General features: G+C 42.9%; 1 protein-coding gene across 1 annotated transcript; it reads right to left on the reverse strand.

Annotated features, from left to right (window-relative positions):
• Positions 1–224: 224 nt before the first annotated feature.
• Positions 225–10820, reverse strand: LOC118403703 (transmembrane protein 236-like). The gene is made up of 4 exons (XM_035802477.1): positions 9585–10820; positions 5356–5428; positions 2686–2856; positions 225–1828 (listed from the first exon to the last, which is right to left on the reverse strand). Exons 1-4 carry the CDS (start codon positions 9974–9976, stop codon positions 1205–1207), a joined length of 1260 nt encoding a protein of 419 aa, XP_035658370.1. The 5' UTR covers positions 9977–10820; the 3' UTR covers positions 225–1204.
• Positions 10821–11028: the final 208 nt, after the last annotated feature.

Genomic DNA, 11028 nt, shown 5'->3' on the forward strand with positions numbered 1-11028 from the left:
GCTAACTGCTTGAGGCTTATGCCTGAAACTTCCTTATATGGGGGCCGTAGGCTTTACGTCACTATCCGAAATGATGAATGCAACCCTAAACACATATCCGAGCTGGGACTCAGGAATAGACGTGGAATTTTTATTGCGGATCTTTCACGATCTGAAATGTTCAACTGCAATACAAATTCTCCACGGGTAATTACGCTCGTGTACCAAAGAAAGCTGAACAAAACTAAAGGAACAGAATTTTATACGTACAGTCAGTGAAAAATAGCCAAGATCAATATATCAAGCACACATGGACTAGCGTATTGATTTGTGTGTTTTAATCAAAGTCTGCTGCCTGAAACGATCAATAAAGGTACATGTTGTGAAACACGTACAGGAGAAGTTTGTGGACAAAAAAGAGAAGTCAAGAAAGAAGAAAAGAAACAAATGTTGACAGTCAATTGTAAGGGCTCTTGTGATATCGTAGTCTTAGATATTTTGTAAGTGAGACATATTATATATTTACAGAAAAACACAAAGCATAATGTTCCAAACCTTACTTTTCTTAGGCCTTTGGTAGTCAGGAAAAGGTCTGTAGAATTTACCAATATCTATGCATCGTTTACTTTGATCATAAGAATAAACTCTTACAGTGTTTACAGGGAGAGTGTTTTCACAAGCAATACAATGTTTATCGCGAAATGTACAGGTATGTGTTCGATCAACACTTTGGACGTCATTAGCTATTTACATTTCCAGTCACAAGTATTTACAGACGTACTTGTTTTTCAGACTTCATCTTTTTAGGCCGCCCAAAGATGTAATTAGCGACCCTGCCTCTAGCTAACTCTGGAACTAAATTCCGCGAGTTCGAATCCCGGCTGTGCCGCTCACCCGACCTGCACGCTACTGGAAAGGGTTGCAGTCCTTAGCCCTGGTCCACTGTTCATTGTGCTTGTCGAAAATAGCTTATTAGTATGAGACTTTTCCCTGTACAATGAACTTGTAAATACCGTACGAATCGGATTGCGTCTGTCTTTTCCGTGAAATACTTGATCTTCAGTGATTCAAGATGATCTCTTTCTTTCTTTCTATTCTTTCTGTTTGGCAAATGCGCTAGACTAAAGTAATTATCGTATTCGTAGGACGTATCTAGAATGTACAGTAGTTTTGAAGGTGTGTGAGATACTATTACAATAGTCCTTTGTTATTATCGCTCTCTAACTCAGTAGAGAGTGGACCCAGGTCGCGATGAGATTGTGGAGAAGCTAGTGGTACTGACCGCATCATCCCTGTTCGGAAAGGAGTATCTGTTCTTGTTGAACGCTCGTGACTTGATTATCACGACGACGAAGTTATAGTAAACGTAGAACGCGATGGCCGCCAGATTTTTCAGCGGGTAGACCAAACTCATGATCGCTATTCCAAATTTTGCCAGTAACGCTATGCGGAGGATTAGAAATGGTATTTCGTGCGTCGCCATGGAGACGAGAGGCAGAAACCTGTGATCAAGACGAAGTATTGACTTGAACATACTTATAAAAGCGACTACGTAGATCGGGAAGATCCAGTACGTTCGGCAAACGTCGTGAAAGTTCGTGACCAATAGCAGCTCGATGACGTCGTAGACCGCGAAGAACTCGATTGAGAGGATTCGGGCGCGGTCGTCGTTTGACGTCAGCTTCGGCTTCGGCCTCGGCGATGTTCGGGACGAGAAGGACATCGGGAAACTTCGGCGGATGGATACAGGCGTATGAGGAGTACTGGGGCTCGGGTCACGTGGTGTCTGCTCGTCCGTTGATTGGGTGCCGTCGGCGCCGTCGATTGTGTAAACCGGGTTTACCATAGACTATAATGATAAAGGAAAATGCAATGTCATCACATAGCCATGTTGGAGGTGTTGATAGATCCAAGATGGCGGCTGGTCGTCAAGGAAACCCACCAGCATGGTGGACGTTTAATAACGTCACAGTCGTGTGATTGCAAGTTTTCCATCAGTTAACTCAAGGACGTTATATCAGTCCTTGGTTAACTTAAGACTAATCATTCAAATGACTTATAAACTAACAGTTTTTTTCCAGAGGGTTTATAGTTTTTTTTTAATGGTAAGACTACTGCATGCAAATATTCCAGTCAACCAACAGTCGGTACCATTGAAACACGGTCAACAACAACAAACTGCATCAAACTGTCAAAACCTAGGACCAATGCAGAAAGGAAGCGCTTCCTTTACCGTATGGCTTACCACTGGAACACAGTTACTAAGTGAACTTGTTTTCTCTCAGTTGTATAGTTTGCAATGTACATATTATGTTTTGTATGTATGTAATGTAATGTTGTGCGTGTATTAATGTATTTTATGTAGACCACTGGAAGAATAGCTGGCGACATAATGTTGTAATAGCTAAAAGTGGATCTGAATAAAGTCAAGTCAAGTCAACCTCTACGTTCTGAACTTCGTGTCAATGAATGAATGAATGAATGAACTTTATTGTACATACCTAGACGGGCTAGGTACAGGTAAAAAATATGCAGAAAAGCAATAGCATACAATTTGACTATTTGAAGGTGCTTATCTTATAGGATGTTTGATATAGAGGTTTTATCTAGGCGCATCAAAAATATAAATTTATCCGTAGCATTAAGATGTTCAAAGTATGGTAACTCTTTAATGTGAAAGTTATAAAGCACAATTCAGGTGCTTACCCTAGGACTGCTTGGCCCTTCGGTCATTTCCGCCGCCGCCGAAGTCGCGATCGGGAATCTTCGGACCTTCTCGACCCAGCTGGCGGCGAGCACGCCCAGGACGACCAGCGCCACGGGAAAGTCGGTGTACGTGTCGAACATGGCCGCGACCTCGTTATTGTCGTCCTGCAACTGCGAGGAGATGATAAATGTTGTTAAAACTAACCCGGATTTTGAGAAACTTCTGTCAAACCTGTATAGCGGCCGCTCAAGGGATTGGAGAAATGTGGCCACTATAGAGAGGTGGCCTCTATACAGAGGTGGCCACTATACAGAGGTGGCCACTATACAGAGGTGGCCACTATACAGAGGTGGCCACTATAGGGAAAATACTGATCAATTGACCACGAGCAACCAGTTACACATAGTCTCTTAGATTTCTAGATTTTAGCAACTCATGTATTTAAACTGTTCTGTATGTATTGTATGTACACTTAAAATAATGCCACAAATTGTATCCTTTACAGTTGTCGTGCAATAAAGTTCTTCTTCTTCTTCATGTTTTTAGTGCCCACTAATCTTTCTCACCAAGTAAGATTGTCTCGATCGTCTCAGACTATTAGGTCAATGGAAAAAATGCAAGGGGCCGAAAAAAAGTGACCACAATCGCCAGGTGGCCGCTATGCAAAGGTGGCTGCTGATACAGGTTTGACTTTATCCTATTGGAAGCCTTACTTGGCATGACCCAAAGTTTGCACCAAGCTTTACGCGTGGGTCTGAATGGGGGGTAATACCGGTTAATGGATGATGAATTGTTCATTTCTTTGCTAGTCTGTAAGGACAATTTCTAAAATCTGTTGTCTTTAAATGCATAAGATATGCGGTCTTTTAGAAAGTACTAAGTAATAGCATCGTACCTCTGTTGTTGTCAGTCTTCAGATCTGAGATAATAGCATGTCTAGGCAAGGCAAGAATTAACCGCCAGTATCAGTTAATGATTATGATGTATACGTATCTGGGGGTTAAGAGAGAAATAACAGCCAAGTGTATTTTTGTCCGAAACTTGTAATGAGGAAATCTGCATCATTATAGACAGTAGGGCCTCTTTCTTCCATATAGTTTAAACAACGCTCAGTGCATCAGATTATAAATGGAGAAAGTTCTTCAATGCCACATAACCGACCGCGTGTATTACGTCAAAGGGCGGATATAGCAGTTGATCTATGTGTTCACAGATACAGATCGGGCGCGAATTCCTCCATCCACCCGCACAAAAAGTACACAGTATTGTTCCCATTTCATCACAACGTTTTTAAGGGCTCGTTTGGGTGTCGAGAGTTCAATACTTAGCCTGGGTACCATCCGGATAGTAGTTCGCTCCTATGTTCGCTTCTGCTAGAAACACAGAGAAGCGACTGTATATAGTGTATAATGAATGTCACAGCTAGAAGCGACTATATATAGTATATAATGAACGTGGGAGCGAACTACTTTCTGGATGGTACCCAGGCTACTCAATACTGGAGTTGTTACGAAATGGAGTATAAAGTTCATGTCGGCGAGCAGGGCCTGACTTTGACAGCTTTGTTTTCACGTCTGTTTGGAACGATATATGGGGTGTAACCTTGTACACATGATATAGGCCTGACTGGGACTGGAACCCGTGACCTAGTGATTCATAAGTAGGACTGCTAATCATTTATGGCGAGTTTGTACGAGTTAGGCACGCCCATAACAAAATATAACAAGAGCTATCTTATACTCAAAATTTGTAACAATAGCTTGTTCAGAGCACGAGATAGCAAAACCGGAAGTTGCGCTGCAGTACCAAGAGAAGCCGCAATGGGGGCCCAAAATCTACTCATTTCTAGCTTTTATCACACCCCACCAACACACTAAGTATGAAACCGATCCATTCAGCCGTTCTTGAGTTATCTTGTTGACAGACAGACAGACAGACAGACAAACGCTACTGAAAATATAACCTCCATGACATTTCATGGAGGTAAATATAAATACGACAAATCCGCAAAGCTAATACACCCTTTAAGTTCTTGCTATTTGATTCAATTAAGATTTTTAGAAGACTTATGAGACTCATTTGATCTTGAGACAGCGCTGTGTTTATTTTCGTCTTATTACAGCATTCAAGTGGCGTAGGGAGTATTGGGTTTTATTGTCTATCTGTCTGTCTGTCTGTCAGTCTCGATGTGTTTTATGTGTTACTGCGGCTCTCAACAATGCAGCATTGTCAATTGCCAAACGGTCTTAGTGCTAATAGTTTCGTCTATGGGACTGGTAGGTCTGATTTACCTGTTTAGCCTCGCTAAACGTTTTAAGCTATAGCTATCTTTAAAGCATTTATGATTGTACAGCGTTATGTGGTTTTTGTTGAAAACCATTTGTAATAAGGACGCAGGTCAGTTTGTCCGCGACGACGTTTCTTAAGTGTAGTGATGACACGAAAGAAGAAGAAGATAACTTTACTTAATAAAGTATAACAACCAATGAAACCATTGAAAGTACATTGAAAAAGGGGTTAAAATCTGCGCTCTGTGACTGCCCTGATTTGCTCTACAACGTGGTCAGTTGCAGAACTTCAAAGTCAAAATCTGTTTAATATTTAACCTGATTGAGAAATCTATAAACAAAGCTTCTGTCACAGTTTAATCTTTTTTTCTTAATCCTTACCTTAATCCCGAACAGCATGAGAGACATGCACGGTAGGACGCTCAGCAACAGGTGCATCAACATGGCGGGAAGCCTGGAGGGACAAGAGACATTTATTTTAGAGTTAGTTGTACGGCTAACGTTAACTAGGTGCTGTCGGGAAAAGCCATCTATTTATTCAGTTTGACCACGTTTGTGGAAGGGTTGACATATTACGTGACTATCACCTTTGCAAGATGTCAACCCGGAGACCAGTCTGTAGGGTTGAACCACCCACACCGGGAAGGACCCCTACTCTTTTCGATAAGTATGGTGGGTTCTTCAACGTGCTCGAGGTGCGGCTCTCCGATCCCAGAACACGAGACCTCCATTTAAAGTCTATGGGACCGCGTAGCACAGTGGTACTGTCTTCGCCTCGTGACCGAGAGGTTGCGGGTTCGAATCCAGCTGCTGTGTTCGATCTTGTGCCCTTGGGAAAGGCACTTAACACGGCTTTCCTCACTATACTCAGGTGAGAGTGAGTACCTGGCTTTAGCTAGGGCCGTCCCTCGGATAGGACGTTAAATGGAGGTCCCGTGTATGGGGAGAGTCACACCCTATGCACGATAAAGAACCCCCACACGTGCGATGGTGCGGTGTGAGATGGAGCAAACCTTTCTGTCTGGAGTTGGTGATTCACTTCAATTCACCCGGTTGGAGGCCTGGCGAACCTACATACCGTATCAGCCAGCGAAAGGGTATATCACCCCGTAAGGGGCGGTATAACCCCGCCGCGTGTAGACATGTGCGAACATGTGCACATTTGTGTATGGCGGCTTTGAAAAGGTGTCCTTAACACCGGTTTCGCCATACCCTCCAAATGGAGAATCCTAATAAATAAATAAATAAATAAATAAATAAAAGTCCTATCTGAGGGACGGCTCTAGTCGAAGCTAGGTACTCATTTTTCACTTGAGTGAAGTGAGCAAAGTCGTGTTAAGTGCCTTTCCCGAGGGCACAACATCGGTGGCATGGCAGGTTTGCAACTCGGGGCCTCTTTGGGCTGAGCCCAATGCGCTGTCGATTACGCCACACGATCTCATTTATTGCCATCTTGTTGCAATAAAAATTAATGAGTGTATCACTTTTATTCCGTTGGTAGCGATTCCCTACAAGCTCTCTTTGCCGCCGACTGCGTTTCTTTATTACGTTGTCTTAGACCGTTTTTGTCCCCACCAACATCTGCGTGGAGGTTGGGATTAAGTATAACAGACTACGCCTAATGACAAAAAAATCTATTTGGCCAATTTCTACCATGTTACCAGCAACACGTGGCACTGGAGCCTAGCTAGTAGAGACTACATTGCACCAACTGACTGCAACTACAAAATAATTGACACTTATCTAAGATTCTGCTTCGTTTTTGGTATGACTCGGCCGGGGATCGAACTCGCGACCTACCGACTGCAAGGTGGACACTTCACTTATACCGTGTCAATATAATGCACCGGCTGGCTGCCACTATAAATGATTGATAAATCAACTTCTTGATTTACTTTTCACACAGAATGTTTGCCTTCCTTATCAGAGCGGACATTCCATTTAGATCGACCCTGCGATAGTCGCCCCTCCGGGTCCGTACCTAGGGACCGTTCTATGTGAGAGCAGCACTGAAATATATGCGTCCTAATACCCCCCCCCCCTCACATTAGGCGAAAATCAATCGGACGACGAGTCTGCGAACTCTGAATTATGAGGAGGCATAACCCTGCTGCCGACAAAGAAATGGCAGAGTTCCCACCTTCCAGTCAAGGTCATGCCTCCTCGTAATTTAGAGCTCGCAGACTCGTCGTCCGATCGATTTCCGCTACATGTGAGGGGGGTATTAGGGCACGGTCACATAGGTCGTGCGATCGCCGTACGATTGCCAATTACTTCGGGTATTTTGGAGGACACAAACGTACGTCTCCTGTAAAGTTCAACTGTTTTGGTACACGAAATGCTGCTTTGGATCCATGTCGGTGGTTGGTTCTGTCACGGCCTGCTTGAAAATCCTATGGCATAAAAATCTTACGACGGTCGTGCGGCCTATGTGACCGCGTCCTATGTAATTAGCATTTTGTTCGAGTAATAGATTTGTCGTGAAATGTACGTAGAGGTTCAGCGATCCAGTTTTAAGATCAGCGGATTGCGAGTTCGAATCGACCTCTTTTATGTAAAGTAAACAATGACACGCACATACGCCCCTCGCAACACTGCAATTGCGCAAAGATATATTATTAGGATGTGAAGAAACATATGCTAAACACTAAACAACCTTTATATTTCATAGAATGCCAAACGTTCTGTTTAGAGCAAATTTAAATGTTTTTTTTGCTCAGAAAGAGGCACTGACTAGTTAATTGTCAACAGTGGCCTTAAAGGTCCCAGAAGTCAATGTTCAAACGTCAAGTCGATCGATATAAACATTATGATGAGATTTAAACAGTTCCAGAAATAGGTTCCCTATATTCTACCACTGCGGCACAAGTAAAAAAAGTTTGTCCATGATAAAGAATAAAAGGAACTTTTTTGGTGTTTTTTTTTGTAGATTCTATCTCATTTGGATGTAGTTGATAATAATACACTGATTTATGTGCTCATTTGGTTTTAATGTGGCTACTTTACATTGCTAATAAGGAACTCGGAAATATTACATTTTCTGAATTCTACCATACTTTTCACCATTGATATTTTGGTATTGTAGCGTGCGGTAAGAGTAGTGCGATAACTTTGCTAAGTTACTGAACGGCAGTGCCAGTGTTTGTACACCACTTAACTGATAAACGAAATACTTCAAGGATATTATTGTGTCATTCTTAAACAAATGTCTCGAAGGAATAAACACAACGAGTTTTCGACATCCTGATACCTTTAAATTTTGACACACCATACCACTGTTATGGTACTGTAAATGCATTAAGGTTCGCGGGGATTTAATTTCGCGGTAGCGGGAAAAGGGACTTTTCGCGGTGGTTTTATGTTCGCGGTAGCACCATCGGCATTGTAGTCTCTTATTGCCATGGGAAATGTTCGCTGTGGTTTTACGTTCGCGGTGAAGCGGCCACCGCGAAAGTTTCTGCATTAGTATACTCAGCGTCTGCCCAAGTCTAAATGCCTAGTACTAGAACTTGCATTTCAACAGCCTTGCCATTGAGACTTTTATGTTTATAGTGCCTATCATTTCAAGATAGCTTTATGTATATGTCTGAATCATTTAATAGCTTAGATAAGCAAGAAACGAAGTGAACATTTAGCAGTTGGTGTTTTGACTACACGGTAGCGGGCAGTGGCGCAATAAGAACCACAATATTCGTACACCCAGTAACTCGGCACCGCCTCCTTACGCAAATATGTACTCCACTGAGAGGCCTGTTAGCTAGAGGGGAGGGGGAGGGGGTTCCAAACAAGTCTCTGACTGCCGTGTGTATTGTAGTTGTGTACTGTGCATCAAAACCAAGCTTAGATGACAGGTATTTACCAAGTGACAACGTTTTATAAATGATCCAAAAAATTAAAACCGAAATAGCTGTAGGTAGGGGGCCAGGAGAGAGAGATGAATTGGAACCAAAATCGTAACATTTATAGACTACTACGTTTTTCTGATTGTTGCATGTGTTTTTAAGTTTTAAAGTGAATTGAAATTAAACTACTGTAAATATTATCACCCGACAGATGCATATTGAAAGTTTAGTCTTCAATATCAATCTCCAGGGAGACGAAAAAGTTTTGGCCTGTATATTTTTACGTTTTTTTTCCTGCGTTTTATTAGTGTTACTGATGTTTTCCCTTTTTCCATTCTTCACAAAGCAGAAATTAAATATTAGTTAAACAACAAGCAAACTAGGCCGAAGTCTTACATCTGCTTGTAGATTTTCTAGTCATTTAGTCTGTTATACTTAATCCCAACCTCCAAGCAGATGTTGGTGCGGACAAAAACGGTCTAAGACAACGTAACAAAAACGGGACGGGGGCTAAATAAACCTTACGATTCTGCGTCACAACATCTGCTTGGAGATGATTATGTAGTGTATGTTAACCATTATTCGCGGGGTAACATTTATCCGCTGTTTATGAAAACGGATCATTTAAGTATATATCAAGTCGACGGACGGTGGTTTTGCAATATTGTAGTTTGAAACAACCGTCCGTGGACATGACATCCCTATATCATGTTTCTTAACAACGGATAAAGGTTACCCCGCGAATAAAGGTTAACCAATGTTACTCACCATTTGGCATTTTCCAGCAGAAATCTGTTTTTCCACATGAAGCAGTACTTGACAGGCAGGTAGATGAGTAAGGTGACGGTAGCCACGTAAGCGATGGAGGCGGCCACTAGTAACCAGTAATACGGCAGCTGATCCGCCGGGGCGCTGCCACCGCCCTGCTCGGCGCCAGTCGTCGTGTTCCCCGCCTGAATTCTGTCCACCGTCCGGGCAACCCCCTCAGAAGTCACGAAGATGGGGACAGCGAGCGAAGACCATTGGCAGAGTTCTAGAAGGAAGTTGATGACCTTGACTTTGGTGACTCGGATTTGCCGTCGCTCTGGCGGGTGGAACTCGCTGCTGGTCGAAGCTCGTCCGTTTGGGATCGTCGCGGATCCTCCATTTGGAGTGTACATGTTTGAAACAATGTCCTCAGACGAGCAAGTACCACAATAGAGAGGCCACTTGACCTTATTTTCGGTAAATTACAACACAAATCTTAGCCGAGGATGCGTCTGGTCGTAGGTGCTCAGAAGATGGAATTGCGTTGAATCAGACCAAACGTTTGTAAGTCAGGACGGTTTCAGTCGCCAAAATGGCGTCGCAGACGACAGAACTTTTTTGTCACTTTGCAGGTCACAGTTCAGAAATTGTCTGGCGCAGTTCGTCGTATTAAAGTTGTAAATAAAATCTTCCAAAAGACAAGAGCCTCCTGCGTAGTCCAAATCGTACAGATGAAGAAAGACGCTCAGTGATGTGGAAAGTAGGACAGTTTCAGTCAGCAAAATGGCGTCGCAGACGACAAAATATGTCGTCACCTCGACTCTCCTCTCACAGAACGACCTTCAGTATTTGCCCTCTCGACAAATGTTGCAATTCTTACACATTTTTACCGCCAAACGTTCTCTCAGAATGTCAGACGATAGAGACCACTTCTGACAGAAAATCAGACGACAGCCACCTTCAGTGAGTTCCCGCCATTTTTGCCCCAAATCTGACAAACTTTATCAGACGACAAACAAAGGTGCGAAGTTTCGCAGGTGAGAAATGTGTCGAGTGTCCCCACTCTGCGCTGTCAGCACGTTCTGAGAAGCCCCGGGTCAAATCAGACTTTGTACAAGCTGCATGAGTGGCTCCTTTGTGATTGGGCTTGAGTTAAAAACAAACAAAAATAGACAAACAGGGTGTTCGGTGCACGTGGTCCCATGTGTGAGCAAAGGGCGAGGCGTTTTAATAACGTCGGCTTCACATGATCTACAAGCAGATGTGAAGAGGGAAGATACCTCGTTTGTGACTGCCTGACTAATCTTGTAGCCGCCCCTCCTCTTTCTTACGATGTAGCTGTGACAAAATTGAAAAAGTAACAAATGTAAAATGGTACAATCTTTAATCATATCTTCAGCTTTGAGGCAGATGATTACGCTTGTAAATTTTATTGAAGACGTTTATAGGAGTACAACGAAAAGAC

Source organism: Branchiostoma floridae, chromosome 16, assembly GCF_000003815.2.
Source record: "Branchiostoma floridae strain S238N-H82 chromosome 16, Bfl_VNyyK, whole genome shotgun sequence".
NCBI classification, from domain to species: domain Eukaryota; kingdom Metazoa; phylum Chordata; class Leptocardii; order Amphioxiformes; family Branchiostomatidae; genus Branchiostoma; species Branchiostoma floridae.

What these genes read in the sequence shown, in the direction of transcription:
- LOC118403703 (XM_035802477.1), bottom strand. Translation starts at nt 9,976, where the DNA reads ATGTACACTCCAAATGGAGGATCCGCGACGATCCCAAACGGACGAGCT. An exon ending in CTGCTGGAAAATGCCAAATG is followed by an intron (nt 5,429 to 9,584) that starts GTGAGTAACATT and finishes TTGTCCCTCCAG; the next exon opens with GCTTCCCGCCATGTTGATGC. An exon ending in TCATGCTGTTCGGGATTAAG is followed by an intron (nt 2,857 to 5,355) that starts GTAAGGATTAAG and finishes ATCTCCTCGCAG; the next exon opens with TTGCAGGACGACAATAACGA.